Source organism: Uloborus diversus, chromosome 4 (assembly GCF_026930045.1).
Source record: "Uloborus diversus isolate 005 chromosome 4, Udiv.v.3.1, whole genome shotgun sequence".
In the NCBI taxonomy this organism is placed as follows: domain Eukaryota; kingdom Metazoa; phylum Arthropoda; class Arachnida; order Araneae; family Uloboridae; genus Uloborus; species Uloborus diversus.
Window position 1 is genome coordinate 61,828,610 of NC_072734.1, and position 19,442 is coordinate 61,848,051.

Below are 19,442 nucleotides of genomic sequence, written 5' to 3' on the forward strand. Positions count from 1 at the left end.
TGAAGGTGAAACTGCATTTTTTGAATGTCACAACAGACTGTTTTGGTATTTGTTTGTAATATTTGGATTGATCAGGATCTCTACAGTAACTTTTTTTTTTTTTTTATCTTGCGCTACTTACATAATTTCAGCTCAAAAGCTGCAATTAAGCTATGTCTGAAACATGCATTGCTGTGGGAAGGTAAAGGGCAAAATCTGCAGAAATGAATTTTTGAGATATTTGAAACATGTTTTGGATTCTATACTAAGAAAGGAAATGTTGGAATTTGAAATTTTTTGGGTATGCTTTATTTTTGGCAGAAACCAAATAAAAAAGCTTGTTACAATCAAGCTCAATAACGAATAAATACCTTTGTGCTGAAAATTAAATGAATCAATTAACCAAGGTTTTGAAGCACAAAAATTGCAAATTACTTCAGACACATGTTTCGGTGTTACGGACTTTTCATCCAGAAGCTTACCCTTCTTTGCATTGAAAAAGATGTTCCTTTGTAACACCAAAATACGTGTATGAAGTAATTTGCAATTTTTGTGCTTCAAAACGTTGGTTAATTGATTCATTTAATCAAATACAATAGATGACAAAAATGTATGAAATAAAGAAAAGAAAAATTAGCATATGTAGCCCCTTACCTTTTCCACCGCAGTACATAGCCTTTATAGTTTTAAGCTGGAAAAGCTTAACTACATAGGCTACTTGAAATTTACAGACGAAAAGTGAAGCTCTTTGAATCGAGATCTGGATATTATATTTGCTTGCTATGTCACTTTACCTCTGGAGTACACAAAAATAATGTATTGTTTTGTGCATGAAAAGTAAAAATCAGAAATAACAACTTATAATTGCACATTACTGCATGCATTTGTTTCAGAGTTACAAGGAATCCCTTTTTCAATGCAAAATAAGTGAGAGATGAAAAGACATCCCACAAAAAACTAGAAAAAGATGTTGCATATAACCCTGAAATAGTACGTGTATGCAGTAATCTACAAATTCTGTGCAATCTATTGCCATATTTACAGACGATGAGATATTAATTTTTCTGTATTCATTTCTCATTGTTTTTTCTGAACTTCTTTTGTATAAGACTGTATGTTTAAGACGTCTTTTGAATATTCATTTAAATAGATTTTTTTTTTCTTTTTTGCCATTAATTCTGTCCATTTGTGGAGGGAAAAAAACCACACACAAGATTCTTCAGCTGCGTTTTTTATCACAGTAACATTTTCAGAATACAAAGTAACTTATTAAAACCAAAAAAGTTGAAAAATTCTTTAATTTTATGAAACAATAAAAAGTTTACATTCCAACAGTAGCAAATCTTTTAGAAAGTAAAATGAATGGGTAATAAATAATAATAAAAAAAAAAAACTATTACTGTTTACATGTGTTAAAAACTCTACTAAAATTATGCTGATGCTAAGTTAATTGAAAATACAGAAAAATGATTATTTAAAAATACAAATTAAATTGCTTCCTTGTTGAATAGAGCAAATTTACAACTATAGTATATCTTCAACATTAAGTTAATAACTAAACCAAGCAATTTAGTTATGTTAATAATCAAAAGTTGCTATTGTCCACACAATTTAACATCACACACAATAAAATAACACAACTAGAAACTAAAATTATAAATTGCACATTTAATGTAATGTTTAAACAAATGCTTTTCTCTTGAATTTCACTGAATCACCTAGGAACTACAAAATGATACACAATAAGATGATATTTACATAATTTTTATCTATTCAAAAACTTCATTAGCAAAATGCTTTTAGATGTTGCTGTAACACAAGTACAATGAAATCAAACCTTTTCATGTTTTCTAAAAGGCGTAGATTCTTTGAATACTACATCTTAAACTACTCCATGCTAACATCAAAACAAATATGATAAGATTTTACTACGAAATGAAACACTTAAAAGAACATTATATAAATATTTTTATATAAAAGGATAATAAATGTCATTATCAATAAACTTGACTAAATATTCTTTGGAATGGACTTAATATGAACTTAAAAATAATGTAATGCAATATTTTATTTCTGTATCCATGATTGTTTATACAAGGTGGCACAAACTAATGTCATAATTTGAATTGGCTGCCATTTTTTTTTTATAAATAAAAGAAAAAGAACTTGTTTTAATCAAAAGTTTATTGGAAAATAAAATTGTTGACATTGCTTGGAAAAAAATACATTGCTCAAATGACTACCTCCCGAGTTGATGCATAATTGCGCTCGTTTTATAGAATTTTCAATTGTTGCTTGCAAAACATCTGGCTCCAAATTGGAGATTTCTTCTTCACTGATAGCTTTTAAGACTTTCAAGGTTCGTGGTAGGGGCGGCAAATAGGGGGGGTCAAGAGGTTGCAGTCGCACCTCCAAATTTTTTGAGCAGAATGATAGTAAATGATTGAATTCAATTTATGTAAGTCGGAAATCAATGTTCATTTGAAAAAAATCTCGCTGGTTCTCAGTAACTATTTGATAAAACTCGACACATTCCTCGACTAGAAAAAGTGCTTTTCATTATTTGGATGATGACTTAGAAATTCAGGAAGTATTTTCCGGCGTTTTCAAAACATAAAAAACTGAGAGAACCATGATTAATTTTAACTAAAGAAGACATTTCCTCATATAGGTTAAATATTTCATACTTGTGTGCCCAGTGTAACGATGGTATGTTTAATATGAGAGGCCCGTGCAAAGTGGTGTGGCAGCATGGTTTTCACAAGAAAATTCGTTGATATTTTACATTCATTTTTTAAGTGTATATTTATTTAATGAGTGTTCATCGCTTTTTTCTGCTAGAAACATGTTTCAGCTGCTCAATGCATTATTTGCTTTCATAGAAACTTCTTAAAAATGCATGTGATTATTGAATATTTAAAAACATATCAACAAATACCTTTTATTGGGCTCTATAATTATGCAACCTCGGAGTGACACAAGATGATCTTCAAGAGTTAAAACCATAAAATTATTTCTCTATATCTTTAAAGCAGTGATTTGATGACTGGAAGAATTATTGCCAAACGATTCTTTCAATGATGAAAAAAAGCTCATGCCCTTTAGCATGTATGACCTCGTTTGAATTTTTATTCAATTTGTTTGTATTGAGGAAAGTTTTTGAAAAATGCTTTACTCTATCAAAACATCTTCAATTCCCTACCCTTAATTTTGGGACTATCCAAGCCACAGTTCAATCTACAATTGATCTGTGCATTATACTACTATAGTTCAATCAACAATTGAAACTGAAAATAGATTTTACATAGATGCATATTTCAATCAATCGTAAAACTTGTCGAAATTTTTTTCCTTCAAGCCAATTTTAAAAAGGCGCAAAAAAAAAGAAAAAAAAAGTGACAAAAATCCACATGATGATGTGTAGTCAAACATTGATTTTTTAATATTTTGTATGAAGAAATAGATTTAGTTTTGAATGAAATTAACACAAGATTTGATGATAATTATTTTTCTGTATGGTTGGCTCTATATTATCTGGATTGGATTTTGAAAATGAAAAATAAAATGTTTCAATTATGAGTAAAATTTTTAGCATGAGGCAAGAAAAATTACAAGCAATATACCAACAGACCGGTTATCACATCCAGAGACTGCAGTTTCGTCCTTGTTATGAACTCATTAGTCTGGAATAGTGAATAACAGAGCTGGAAGCAGATGCCATCTCATTGAAGCTGAGAGCGCCAAAGAGACTAGATTATTCAGTGATGAACAATTTTGAAGTTGCCTGGGTGATTTTATAGAGTAAGATCTAAAAAGTGCTTTCATACATAACTTTGGTACTTCAATTATGTTTTAACTATCCTAATCAGCTCAGCTAGTTGAGAAAGATTTTTTTTATGTCTCAGGAGGTTAGAGAATTATTTTCAAAGCACAAATGGTTAAAAAAAAAAAAAAAAAAACTTCTCAGCTGTAGTGGCAAAACAGCACCATACTGGGCACTGATAGCTTAGTAACAAGATTCCCTGTTCTTCTGAATTCCAAAAATCATGCATTAAAACTTTTCCAAAGGGTATAAAACTTTAGCATCAAGATGTTTTGTATGATAACTTATTAAAAAATGAATCAAAATTTTAATTGTTTCTAAACATTAATTTTTATTCATATTAAATCGATTTTATGACCACTTCCTGTTACTTAATGTGTTTTGGTACCGCAGTGTGGAAATACATATTTAAGAAACTCGACCCCACAAATGTAATGCCGCCACTGGTTTTAACAAGATTTAAAATTTGTCAAATAAGCAGTAACAATAAATCCATGTTCTTGAGGTGTGTATAGCTCTATGGCTTGTTGACAACTAATTCGCTACATATTTACATCATAAATATCAAAGCAGTGACATTTGGCATTATCAGGAAAGATGACAGTCAATTCAAATTATGACATTACTTTTGTGCCACCCTGTGGAGTAAATTATCTTTGTATGCAGAGAGTGGCTCATCCTGCCACCCTTTCTTTCCAGAAAGTTTTCTGCTGCTGTTCTTCGACACAGTTTTAGTGTTGTTACCATACAAAAATTTTTCAAATTTTAAGTAAAGTTATATTGCTTAAAATGAAAGTGGCCTTAAGAGAGTATCAGCAGGATGAATGACTAAAAAGCAACAAAATAAAATAAGAAAAAAAGTTTCAAAATACAACTTTGAGCTACTAAGTATTGTGTTGTATTTTGACTACATATTCACACAGTTAGTAATTTCTCATTTATATGTAGGCGTAGAGGGCTGACAAAAAAAGATGCACTAGTGAGAGAGGACTGTAAATGAAGCTCAGCTTCATTTCAGCACAATTTAAATCTTAAGTTTAAAGTGAAAGAATATATGAAAAAATTGTCGAAGCATTAGAAAATTTATGTTAGTGATTGCTGGTTCAAAGTGACATTAACAGAAATCAACTAAAATGCACACAACTTAAACAGTTCACAAATTTTTGAGAAGTATTTTATAAGTTAAGATAGTTTTATAAAACTTTTTCAAGTCATTCAAATGTTCAGACGTTGAATTAGGAGAGCAGAATTCTGTCTTTTGCACCGGATCATTTTTGAAAATTGTAAGTATTGAGAAAAAGAAGTTCTGGGAAAAACATTTTAAAGTACATATTATTTTTATTTGTTTTAGTCAGAACTCTAGACTCTAGTCAACTGAGAGAAACACTTAAGTGTGTGAGACTACTGTACATAAATACACATACACTGCCTCGAGGCATGAACATTTTACGGGTGCAGTTCTAGACTTTTCTTTATTTGGCAAAAATTAATGATGGTAGCATACAAAACAGAAAACTGAAAATTTGGGCTTGACAAAAGCTAGGATTTTCCCTCATGCATATCCAAAAAAAATTTAGTAACTATTCTTAATCAGTTTCACCAGAAAATAACTGCTAGTTTGACAAAATGTAACCTCCATAGTCATTAAAATTTTAGAACACTCTAACAATGACTATAAAATAAAGCGGAAAAACAAGAAATAAAAGGTATAGTTTGATATGCAAAAGTTCTGCACAAACACAAGGAGATCAAATAGTTTTGGGAATCCCAGTTTTAGGAAGTCAATTGCGATCATTTTTTAAATGTAATGTAACCCCCTTTTGTTACTTGACCGTCCCAATTAATCATAATTTTTTTTAAACTTTCATAGTAAGCATACAATTTGAAACATTTCAAACCAACTAAATGCAAATTCAAAAGTTGTGACCAGCTTGCATAACACAAGTGCATTAATCAAAGTAACAAAATAAACTTATATAAAAATTAAAAAAAAAAAAAAATACTGTATCTAAAAACAATTTTCCAACACAATAGCTGCTTTTTTAAAAGTACTATTCACTCCAGTTAATTTTTAAGGTTGACTCTTTCAATATACCACATGTGTGAGAGTATGTAAGTGCACATCAAAAAAGAACTTAAAAAAATTAAATGAATTACTTAATTTCTTACACATGCATAAATCACATTACAAATTAGTACATTTTAAAAGGGTGAATGGGGAATTTTCTTCAAAGTACTTTACAATCATGTACCCACCAAAAAATAATCTGAAAAATAAAATGAATACTTAAAAATATAATATTAGTGTCACTTAACACATTCTATTTATGAAATCAATAACATGTTGTGCAGTTGTCTCAGCAAGTAATATTACTCGATGGTTTAAAAAGTAAATTAGAGATAAAAAAGTTGCGTCCAAACATGAACTTTTTCTACTCACAAAAGTGTTAAGTTTTGCTTTTGAATGTTTATGGTATGAATCTGGATATAAAATATAAGAGGAGAAGGGGGAAATTTGCTAGTCACATGCAACCAGTTATTAGACAAAATGTTATGTTTCACAAACCATACTATAATATTTAAGAAAATAGCCAGTATGATGCGAGTTGAAGGACAAAAAAAGAAAAAAAAAAGCATTATGGTGAGCAGCATTAGCATCTGAACTGCTTGAAAAAGGAATTGAACACAATACAGATATTTTTTTTTTAACAAGGAATATGAGGACAAAAGCAAAAAAAAAAAAATCAAGATAAATATTTTTTAGGAAAATCAGATGTTAGAACAACTGCCACCTTTGGACTATTTTAATAGAAATGTATAACCATTGCTAATAAGGAAAGCAAAATCAATGAACTAAAAATAAAAAAGAAACAAACTTACTGTAACTGCAACTATTCAATACATAATTCCAGGCTGCTTATATCATCAAATTCCTTATTCATTTTTTCAATCAATAATTCTTGTCTGCTCTGGAAGAAAAACAATAAAACATTATTAAAACCAATATTTGACTTACATTTCGAGAGACCAAAAAAAAAAAAAAAAAAAAAGTTCAAAATTAAAAAGCATATTACAAGTGACAAGTCTTAAATGAAATCTAAACTCAGTGGAGTTAGTAATATAACGCATAAGTAGACATTTTAATAATTTAAAGCATAAGTAGACATTTTCTGCATTCAGCAACTTTTAATGCACATTCAAGATTGCTACATAAATTTCCAGAAAACAATTCCCTAGTTTTCCTTGTCCTTTTTAAACATAGAATGACAGAAAACACAAAGAAGCAGGGATAATTTTTCATTATAGGGCGAGACTACCAGTGAGAAAAAAGCAAGAAGCTATGAAATCCAAAAAAACTTAACAGGCTGTAAAAATTAAATTATTTATGCTTTTCCACAAATACTTTATTTGCATTCGTATTTACATTGGGGGATAAAACTGTTTGGAGGGTCAAAAATACTGACTTTACTGACCAAAATTTATAAAATACTGACAAAAATTTAAAAAATTGACAAGGCAAAAATTGACAATTGGCATAACAAAAAAAAGAGTATCATATTTAGTGAAACAGATACTAGCTTTGTTTGTAATATGCACACGGCCGGACTTGGAAGTGTGGAGGCCCCTAATCAGGGTTCGAAAAGATCATCATATTTTCAAAAATATCCGATACTTTGATATACATCCGAATATTTTGATATATACAGTGGCTCCCAAAAGTCTTCGTACACCTACGACTTTCAACGAAATAGGCCCCATTCCATTAGTTAGAATTAATATTTTGGAATAGGTATTTAATTATAAGATCTGTGATCAATATTTAACAAAACTACATGAAAAGTTTTTAAAAAATATTAAAACTTCTCTATTTTCGTTTTTAAGCCGTATTTTCGTAATCTAGCGTCCAAATATCTCTAAATACGTTACATTAAGTTCAAATCTGGAGATTGAGGGGGTATTTTCTAAAGTTTAGGACAATTTTCGAGGGACTAAACGCAAATGTTGAAAACCGTGTGCTTCTTATTGTTATCTTGATAAAAAAACAAAGTTGTTTCCAATAACCAAATTTTTGGCTAAGAGTTCAAAATTGGTTTTTAAAATATTTAAAGGAATAGCATGATTCATTATTTCATCAAAAAATTCCAAACTACCAAGTTCTGATGCTGATATGCACCCTCACACTAGAACATCTCCACCGTCCTGTTTAACTGATCCAACTAAGTTCTTAAGATTAAGTTCCTATTTTTTTCTTCTACTTACAATTATACAACAATTTAACCAAAAACGTTGAATTCATTTTTGTCTGTAAGTAAGACGTAATTCTAAAACGTTTTAAGCTTATTTATCATTGGTTTTGCAATGAAAAGCGTAAGTTTTCTGTTTTTCGCACGACCAAGAAAATTTCTGCGGGAAGAGGTCCCATTTAATCCAGTTAATCAGAGAACTTGGTGAAAATTAAATGTAAAATTTTTCTTTTAACTCTGTAGATACTTTTACAGCACTCAAATGTGTATTTTTCATAATTTTTTTAACTTTAAATCTCCGATCACATTTTGTCAACTTTGCCGGTTGACCTTTTCGTACCTTGTTTTCGGTCCGATTCCTTTCTTTAAAGCATTTTATTAAGCACATTACTATACAAATAAATAAATTAACTATCTTAGAGACATTTCAAACCAATTTACCCCTACTGTGGGGAAAAAATTCAATTTTCGAATGGTGTTTGCGTTTTTTTTTACGAATACCAGCAATTTTATAGTAATAAGCACAATATTAAGGAATAAATAAACAAAAAATTAAAGCCAAATGACTTATAAGGGTCAAAATAATGCAAAAATATTAATAAAACGGCATATGATAATTTTATCATGAATTTATTCGAAAATATTCGAGTGTACGATGACTTTTGTGGTGTGTTATTTCTCTGTCTCTTCGTTTTTGGCCCATTTCAAAAAGAAGATCCGTAAATATTTTGAAAAAACCAAAGGGTTGTATTTAGAATGACATAGGAATGATGTGAAAAAATATTGGACTTCATATTCAAATTCAGTTTTGAGTTATTTTGGTTTTACTAAAAAATTTCAAAGTGTACGAACACTTTTAGGAGCCACTGTATGTATATATCCGATGTTTTCGATCAGCACTTTAATAGTAAATACATCCTGAGTTACTGTTATTTATTTTTTTGTATTATTATTATTATAACTTATAGGGGAGAAAAAACCTAAAATTTGCTGACCCGCAGGCCTCGGAACTAGTCTCTTATCTAGCTATTTCTCTCTCTTTTTTTTTTTTGAGTGTCTCTTAAGTCTCTATTTTCATGATTTAGCCTCTAAAATCTCTTTTTTTTCCCGCAAGTGCTATAAAAATCTTACTTTCGACGCCTGTTGAAACAATTTCAGTTCGCGGAATTTCATTTAGCAAACGTACGCAGCTTGACCAATCAGATCGCTTCTAATGATCAGAAAAATGGCTGAAAACCACTCCCCTATGTGCAGTTTTTTTTTCAAAGAGCCATTGTGTGAAGCTTGAGGGGGGGGGGGGATAATCCTTAAGCCCTCTGCGTCGCCAATTCTAGGATAAGCCGTAAAGTTCAGAAGCTATCAATACAGAATAGACTTTTTTTATTGTGCAAATGTAGTTTTATTTATTTTTCTTTTTTGTTTTGCTTTGCTTTTGTGAACCTAATTTCAGGGAGGAGTATCGAATTTGAAAGGGATAAACATTTGCTTTTCAATTACTTCTGAATTAAAATAGAATACTTGTTGAAAACCTGTTAAAAAATGGAAGATTAAACCGATAAAAAAAGTGCAAACATGGAGCCACGTGCTTCACGGAAAATTAATTGCTGTGTATAAGATATCAATCTTTTTGCATCCTTCAAATATTTCAGTTATTTTTCAGTTTGGAAGCTCTTATATGCAAATGTAGGACAGCTTTTTTCATTTTCATAATTTATTTTATGAGTATTATTTTTTCTTTTTGTGAACTTTTTTTCAGGGAAACATCGGATCGAAAAGGCATAAGCATTTGATTTTACATTTATTGAAAAGCTGTTTATATTAAATTAAAGTAATGGAAGAATAAAAGTATGCGATCATGGAGCCACGTGCTTCGCGGAAAGTTGATCGCTGTGTATAAGCTTTCAATCTTTTTGCATCTTTCAAATATTTAAATTAGTTTTCAGTTTGGAAGCTATTATATGTTAATGAAGGATAGCTTTTGTTTTTGTTATAATTAATTTTATTTTTGTGAACTTAAATTTCGGAAGAATAAAAACATGCAAACATGGAACCACGTGAGAATTGGTCGCTGTGTATGAAATTTCAATCTCTTTGCATCCTTCAAATATTTCAATTATTTTTCAGTTTGGATGCTATTATATGCAAATGTAGGACAGCTTTTTTTATTTAAATATTATTTTATGATTATTATAATTATTTTCTCTTTGTGAACTTAATTTCAGGAAAACATCGAATCGGAAAGGCGTAAGCATTAAATTTTTAATTTGTTTTGAGCTAAAATAGAACATTTATTGAAAAGCTGTTTAAAATAAATAAAGTAATGGAAAAATAAAAGTTTGTGAACACGAAGCCACGTGCTTCGCCAAAAATTGATCGCTGTGTATTAGATTTCAATCTTTTTGCATCCTTCAAATATTTCATGTATTTTTTTACTTTCGAAGCTCTCATATGGAAGTATAGGATAGCTTTTTATACTGCAATAATGTATTTTAATTTTTTTTTATTATCTTTTTTTTCTTTTTGCAAATTTATTTTCCATGTAAGATTTAATTTTTAGGGAGGGTTGTTTTGAGAGGGTTTTTTTTTTTCATATTTAGAGGTGGGGGGCTCTTGCTTTTTTTGTGGGGGTGGGAGTCTTTGCAAAATTTAGTAGCGGTGGGCCCTTTTTCTAAGGGGGAGGGGGCACCCCTGATTTAACTTGAGCTTCGCAGAGAACTGATTGTTGTATTTTAGTCTTCAATCCTGTTTCATCCGAAAATAATACAATTATTAAGTTCAAAAACTATCACATCCTTGTATGAAATGGCTTTTGCATTGCAATAAACTTACTTTGAGGAAAGTACCATATTTGAAACAAATAAGCATTTGATTTATTATTTGAAATTAATTTAAAAAGAATTAAGTAATAAAAAGATGTATGCAAACATTGCAACATGTTTCGCAGAAAATTGCTTGCTGCATTTCAGATTTCAATCCTTTTGCGTAATTTATTTATTATTTTTGTTAGATATTTTGAGGAATTTTTCAGTTTTGTTTCCAAACTGAAGTAAAACTTAGCTTAAAAAGTTTTTTCTTCTCAAAATTGAAATTATAATCCTATTCTATCCTGCAAATATTTCAATTAGTTTTAAATGTGGAAGTTATTTTTATCATATTAGCTTAGAATACCATTTTATTTTAATTTATTCTTAATGAAATATTGATAAATATTTTTTGCAGACTGAACTTGAATGAAATTAGCACTTTTGTTTGATCATCATTTGGAAAAAGAGAATAAATTAAAATTAATAGTTATTTCAAACCGCCAACGTCTATCTGTCCGATGCAGCATAAAACGCGATTCACCTGAAAACGCTACCTGTCGCCACTCAGTGGACGTCCAGCTGCTGTACTGGCGTGTAAATTCTAGCCTTCGTCGTCGCTAAACAGCAGTCAGCATAGGTGCACGAAACAGGTGTCTGCTTCGGAGGCCCAGACGCAGCAATGTTCGCTGAATAGTAGTTTGGGAGACACTTTTGGTAGCCCCTTGGTTCATTTTGGTGGTCAGTTGCTCAACGGTAGCCCGTCTATCTGCCCGAACGCAGATCCGCAACCGTCGTTCGCCTATGTCATCTATGGCCTGTGGTGCACCACATTTGCCAGGTCGCTGATTTTGGACAGTCCCATTATGCCATGCACGGTACAGTTCACAAAATCAGCTGTTTCGGAAATGCTTCCACCCTTGTGTTCTGATTCTAATTTCTAAGCTAATGTAATTACAAATTTGAAACTTGCGTTGTGTTATACACAAATTTTACAAAGGGGGGGGGGGGGGGCAACGGAATTATTATGAAATTGAAGTTCTAAAATGCAATTTTAGATACTTCTGGTATCAACGAAAAAGGAAAATAGGTTCAGGGACGTCTTTAGCTAAATTTCTATAATTTAGTTGCTCTAGATGAAAATGCTGTGGCAGCCCCCCTCCCCTTCAAGCATGTATGAAACATATACATAGTAAGAGGTTGGCTAAAAACCAACCGCCCCCTCCTTGACGCATTTCTAGATCTGCCCTTGCCAGATAGCAACGATGGCATTATCTAAATGTGGGACTCTGACTGCAATATGCAGAGAAAATAAGCTGTAAGGGGGGGGGGGACACTATTTGCAGATTAATGCTGCAAAATATTTCACAAAGTAAATGGCAAAAAATTAGGTTTGTACAGAAACAATATGGAAGAACGTCAGCCGAATAATAAAATTGGTGTTGACTTGGTAGAGATTTAGAGAGAATTTCCTTTGGGAAAAGAGAGACATCTTGGTAATACTGTATTCTAGTTGAAAAGGAGAAATAAAATATATACATTTTGAAAAATCAGTAATATCAGAAAAAGTTGCAAAATGTAAGAAAATATTTTTCAGCAGTTACATAAAAACAATTACAACCTCTAATGTAGTGTTTCTTAAATCAAATACTTTGCTTTATCTTACATGTGATTGATCTTTATTACACTTTTGAGTATGAATTCAGTTTATTTAAGTTAAATTATAAAGTTACTTACAGCAAATGAATTTCAACTGTAATTTTACGTAAATGAAAATGTTACATACTTTGATAAGAATAATTTATAGGCTGGTTTGTATATTTACGCTAATTTTAACCTATTAAAAAAAAAAAAACTTACCTTTGATGCTGGTTTTTGTTTCTCAGGAATATTAGTCCTTTTAGTTTTGGCAATATGTTTTGTTACAAGATCAGGTGAAATATATGATTTTCTTGGTTTTAAAAAACAACTGTTAGGCTCATCAACTAATAACTTCTTACATTTTGTTTCACTCAAGTCCAATACCATTTTTCGCTGCTTTTTTAAATCTTTAGGGGGAGATTCAAAAAGATTAACTACAAAATTATATTTACATTTAGTTTCTGGTTTTTCAATATAGATTGCATTGTTTTGTTGTATATTTCTTTTTGGAGAAACTTTAGGAGTTTGAAAAATAGTTTCCACAAAGTTACAAGAGTTTGTATTTGGTATGCAAGATATTTCTGCTATAGTACTTGTATCTTCCCCAAAATTTTTACCAAGCAGATCTAATTTTTTCTCAAACAATCTTTTTTGAGGAGTAGACGTTTTGGGAAAAGATTCATCCAGTTCTTTAAGCAGATTTGAGACTACAGTCTCAGGTTCTGTACTGGGATTGCTAAGTACTTGTTTCCAAGGGCTAGTCAACACAGTTTTGGAATTATCATCTATGACTTCTAACTCACATTCCTGCAGATCTATTGGAATTTCAGCTGAATCTATATCTGAAATATCATTTACTCTCTTTTTTGTATCTTTTACAGCATTTACATTTTTTTCTTTTGGTTTATAAACTTTTTTAATCTTAATTCTGTCCTTTGCAGGCATACGTCTTCTTTTAACCTTCACTGGCGTTTCGGAAGCCATGTCTTCATCCTGTAATATGTCATATATATCATATTCAGACTTTCTTTTAGACATTAATTTTGGTTCTTTTTTCCATATTGGACAATGCTTCTTGAGAAGATCAGTAGGTGGTAATACAGTCTTTTTTACAAAATATGAATCGATTTTGTAATTAAAACTGTCACACAGTTTTGATACAGATTTCTTATTTCTAATTATTTCTTCTATTGTATGATTATTCCCCAATTTTAGTTTTGAATCACTCTGAGTTTTTCTAAGCTTGTCAATCTTGTTGGAGTTCTGTTTGGCAATTTTCGTTTTGCCACAATTCTTATCAACAGTTTTTTTTATTGAGGGCTGCTTTACAACAGACACAGACTTTTTGTCTTCTACTTGCAAATTATTATTCCTTGGCCGCAACGTATGTAATTTTTTCTCAATTCTGCTATTTTGTGCATCTTTCTTCACTGTTGCATTTTCCAAATGGCTTGGGCTGGATTTCTTTCGCTTTGACTTCACGGGTAGTTTATCAGAAATTATTTCAGAATCTTTTCTACAATGTGAGGAGGCTTGGCGATCAATGTCATCTTTAATTGGTGCACAATTTGCTTTACTTTCTGATACTCGCTTTTTGCATGAAATTTTTGAACTCTGTGTTTTAAAAGTGTTTAGTTCCTTATTTTCTTTTACCACACTTTTGTAATTTTGAAAAGCTAAGTTTTCTTTATTAGATTTTTGGGTTTTATGATGTGATGCTTTCACATTTAAATTTATGTGCATCTGATCAACAATTGTACTTGTATCAGATTTCTTCTTAGATGTAATACATACATTTTCTTTTTCTCTAACTTTATTTACGTTTACAGCTTTTAAAACATTAGGATTCTCTTGTAATGCAGACTGACTTCGTAGACGACGCATAGTTAGACCTGAAAAATATCATATAATTTAAAGGTAACATTTGAAAATAGACGCAGCAACTTCTTATAAGAAAATACTGCATAGTATAAATATTAACTCATCAAAATACTACTTTTTTTCTTGAGTAAAGAAATAAAATAGGAAAATTTTCTATTAGCCCGAATTTGCTGCAATTTTTGCCAAACGAAAAATTAATAAAGAAATATCTTAGATTAATTTTTTAAAGAAATCTTAAGCCAATTTTGGAGTTATTTTCATTTAAAAAGTTCACTACTATAACACTAAACTGTACTAGCAATGCACCAAATATTCGGTGTGCTGCCTATCTGGCAGACAAACCAAATATTTGGTCTGGCTAAATAAATATTTGGCTACCAAACAGCAAACTAATTAAAATACAGTCAGCTCCGCTTAAATGAATATCAATGGTTCAGACCTGATTTATTTGATTAAGTGGAGTATTCGATTATAGGGGGAATACAAGAAATATATGTTAATACATTTTGCTGGTATTATATTTATTATCACTACGGTAAATCATAAATGATTCTTCATTACTTAATTTTAAGAAATTATTTTGAACTAAATTTTCAAACAGTATAATAATTCGTGAAATACACCGCCAGCTCAGTCATTTCCAGTCGAGGACTGCAGTTTCGTGCTTATTAGCACTCATCAGCCCGGCATAGGAAGGTGACTGAGCTGGAGATGGAAAACCTCTTCAGGAAGCCAAGAGTGCGAAACAAACTGGTAGCTAATATAGAATTAGCAGACCAGACGAGTGACCGGAGCAATAGTTCGGTTCAACTCGAAGATTGAACGCGAGGCAAGGTATATTCAGTAAATTACCGCCCATTAGCCAGGGCTAAAGCAGAAATACGTGAATATACCTTGCCTCGTGTTCAATCTTTGAGTTTAACCGAACCATTGCTTCGGTCACTAGTCTGGTCTGCTAATTCTATATTAGCTACCAGTTTGTTTCGCACTCTTGGCTTCCTTAAAGAGGTTTTCCATCTCCAGCTCAGTCACTTTTCTATGCCGGGCTGATGAGTGCTAATAAGCATGAAACTGCAGTCCTCGGCTGGAAATGACTGAGCTGGTGGTGTATATCACGTATTTCTGCTTTAGCCATGGCTATTGGGCGGTAATTTACTGAGTATGATAATTGTTGCAAGAAATAGTGAAAGAGAAGTAACGTAGTTATTCTTATATAATTAATTTACATATTTATGCAAAACAGATGAAAGCATTTGACATTCATTTATAGGGAGCTTTTCTCTAGTCAAGAACATAGGTTTTAATGAATGAATATCTACTTAAGTACATAAGTTAAACTCTATTTCAAATGATTTCAGTATGTAAGCAAAAAAAAAAAAGCTTAGATTGCTTTTGTAACAAACAACTTTGAAATGCAAGGAAAAAAAAGCAATTAGAGTTAATTTCAAAATGTATAAAAGAAGAATACAACTTGGTTATAAAATAAAAGAATCATTTAAGTCTGAAGAAAAGTAAACCTTTATAATCTGTGGCAACAACAAATAGTATAATGGCAAAAAACAAAGTTTTTTTTGATTGAAAGTTCTATTTTAGCAATTAAATTAAAAATGCAAAGAAGTAATAACTTTTAAGTTTTTATCTGTATTAATTCAAAAACCAAAGATTTCTTCATGAAATCGTGATTACAGTATGCTAATTACTTCGAGACAATGGAATAAAGGCAAAGGAGCTAAGGCATTAATGAAGGCTTTTTCTTTGCCTGTATATTTGTTTATTTTATGTAGCATTGAAAGCATGGAAGGAAATTTCAAGGTAGGTAAAATAAACAACTTAACAGACACAGAAGCAATGTTAGGAAGTTCATCCTGTGGTTAATAAGTAAGATTCAATACTTTGACGTTGAGGAAAAAAGATGCACAAATATGTGGCAGTGTATAATCGCACCTCATTAATTTTACCTTTTTTTAAACAGATAATTGGCGGAAAAAACGTAGGGAATTAGAGTACTCAAGCTTTATCTATTGTTTAGGAAGAATTTAGAGCATTAATGTAAGAAATTGATTAAAGAGGTTTCGGATGGTGTCATAATTTGGAAATCAAGGATATTTTTGAATTTTTTCTTCGGAAGTGCTGAAGTAGATTCAGAAACTCTTCCGAGGCGTTGGTGGTAGCAGTTCTGTATTGAAAACATAAGGCCGAAGTTTAATGATGCGAGTTACTCCAAAATCAGAAGTTGAACCCCCACCCCCTTCCCTTGTCATTTCAAGCATTTCTTAAATATTTAGTGATTATTTTTCCCAAGAAATGTCATTTTGCATTGTATTTCTCATACTTGTTTCACCTATAGTTCATAATGCGCCATCTTTTTTGCATCATTTATAGAGATCGATTTTTTTCTATTAAATAAGAAACTATTTTTATGTATTTTTATAAAATCAATGAATAAAGTTATTTTTGTTTCCATCATATTTTGAATAATAAGACGTAGAAAAGTTTCAAGGATTTTCTATTATGCAATTTTTTAAATTTCAGAAAATTGTTGAATTGAAAAAGTTGATTTGAACTTGTTTATGATGCTTAAAACAAGATTAAACAATCAAATTGTTCAATAATATGTGTGATAATAAACATCAGATCAAGTAGTATATGCATTAAATTATTATTAACTTAGTATAAATATCGAGTTTATTGGAGCTGCATTTTAAGAACATTGTTCTTTTCATGGCTATTTCTTTTTTCAGCAAAAAAGTTATGTCACTGTTATGGCTTTTATAAAAAATATAAACATTTCTATTCATAAATTTTAAATAAGTATAAAAATATTTCTATTATGATTTATCTGTTACCTTTTTTGTTTAATTTGATGACTAAAAATGTCTATGTGCAATCTTTTCACTTTTGCTGTGTAATTTGTTGACGGTTTCATTGTTTTTTTTAATTCTTAATTTTTTTGAATGATTAAACAACATGATTTAATATTAATTAACTATATATAGTATACCTAAATCCATATATTATTATATTATTACTGAAGTCTTAGTTATGTGTTCAATTAAAAAAAAAATAATCAATTGGTTATTAAACAGTGTCTTTTTCTTTTCTTTTCTTTTTTTTTTTTTTTTGGCTGTTCTTCTCTTTCATCACACAGCAGTCAAAAAAGGAGAAGCATAACTACACCCTATACAGATTGTATGTAAAGCAATCCTAAAGTTCAGGGACAAGCTGTATAAAACCTTACCCAGTTCACATTACCGAAGCACGTCCACCTTCAAAGGGTCATGTTGAGCTACTACGTACATCCATGAACCACTCCGAATAACGGACATTCATTTCAACGGAAAAAAAAATGATTGCTGCATTAAAACTTTCTTTAAGTTAGCCAAACACAGTATGATAAAACTAGTGGTAACTGCACGGCTTTGCCTGTAGTAGAAAATTAAACATTGGGTTCGCCTGTATATTTACAAATAATAGATTATGAAATTCTCGCCCATGTTACGGTTCCACATTATGAAAATTTTCTTAAAATTGGAATAGAAAAGAAACAAATAGAATTTTCAAAAAATTGCTTCGAGGGGCATGCCGCCATGCTACAGACTAATTTTGTGCCAAATTACATGAAAATCAACCGAACTGTCTATGCGCTATGCGCATCACAGAGATTCGGACATCCAGACAGAGAGAGATTCAGATATCCAGACAGAAGAGACTTTCAGCTTTATTATTAGTAAAGATTTACAAAAAGAAAAGTTACCTTCTCATTACCTGGGAATTATTTTATGGTTTGGGAAATAAAAACATAAAACAAATAGGGAATCAGCAATATGAATAACATATTTTACTTTTAATTTAAAACAACTACGAAATTTATGGCAACTTCACTAACCTTTTCGAGCAACATTTAAATAAACAAATGTCTAACCAGTAAATCTCTTTTGGAAGGATTTGCCTGAACAAAAAAAAAAAAAAAACAAAAAAAAAAAAAAAAAAAAAAAAAAAAAAAACAAATGAATAAATAAATAGAATTATTCCACTGACACATTTTTTATTTATCCTTTGTCAAATTTAACTTACTTTTTTTCAATCAATCTTATTTTCAACTAATGTATTGGAAATAAATCCTTCTATTCTATGAGCCTGTAACGTAGGCCAAGGATTATATTTGTGTGAGGTAAATAATGTTATTTTTCTCTTCTAACCTCGTAATTCAACCACACCCTATGAGTAGAGTTAAACTTTTTTGTTTATTTAAAACAGAAATATTGACCAGGAGAATGACAGAGAAAATGTTACATACCCTATTCTTGAACTTCAAAATGAGAACAGCAGACAAATCATATTCAGACCTGCCAACCTTGAAAAATGAAAAATCCTGCAACTATTCCAACAAGTACTAAAAAATTGTGATCAACACATATTACAGCAAAATTGCATTGAATACTAAGGAAACAAATTCCGTAATATTTACCGGAGTTAATTTACTGAGACATCCCCACAACATTCCATTGATTGTTGTTCTTCTCAAAAAGTCAGAGTCAAATTTCTGATCACAGCAGTGACCCCTTGTATGTTGTGTTCAATTGAGAACGATGTGAACAAACACTCAGCTTGGATACCATCATTGGAAGAGCTACTAAGGTCGGGAAAAACTTAAAGTTTGATTATCTTCAACACTTTGCTTACTGTCCAGGTGTTTGTTCGTGCGAATATGAGAATTAACATCTCTTATCCCTTTATGGGAAAAATCGCAACAGCACGAAGAGCAAAACGCAAACTGTTGACATTTTCTTGATTCTATAATGAATGGATGATCAACACTGTAAGACTTCCCGGAAGACACGGCAAAAATTCGGCATTACTGGGATAAATCCGGAAAGTTGGCAAGTCTGCATATTAACAAAATACTTAAGGAATCCAACAAGATGGTGATAATCAACAGTTTTATAGTAGGTACAGCAGATTAAAAATTCCTTTTTTTTATCTATTACTAGAGGACCCGACACACGTTGTTCTGTTCAAACTTTGTAGATTGAAAAGTTAAAAAATTTCAGTAAACTATCCAATGTTTGAACC

General features: G+C 30.8%; 1 protein-coding gene across 1 annotated transcript; it reads right to left on the reverse strand.

Moving 5' to 3' along the window:
- Window positions 1–6,693: 6,693 nt before the first annotated feature.
- LOC129220598 (uncharacterized) lies at window positions 6,694–18,713 on the reverse strand. The gene is made up of 3 exons (XM_054855028.1): window positions 18,667–18,713; window positions 12,708–14,380; window positions 6,694–6,771 (listed from the first exon to the last, which is right to left on the reverse strand). Exons 2-3 carry the CDS (start codon window positions 14,370–14,372, stop codon window positions 6,694–6,696), a joined length of 1,743 nt encoding a protein of 580 aa, XP_054711003.1. The 5' UTR covers window positions 14,373–14,380; window positions 18,667–18,713.
- Between the last annotated feature and the right edge of the window lie 729 nt (window positions 18,714–19,442).

What these genes read in the sequence shown, in the direction of transcription:
- LOC129220598 (XM_054855028.1), bottom strand. Translation starts at nt 14,372, where the DNA reads ATGCGTCGTCTACGAAGTCAGTCTGCATTACAAGAGAATCCTAATGTT. An exon ending in AACAAAAACCAGCATCAAAG is followed by an intron (nt 6,772 to 12,707) that starts GTAAGTTTTTTT and finishes TTTTTCTTCCAG; the next exon opens with AGCAGACAAGAATTATTGAT.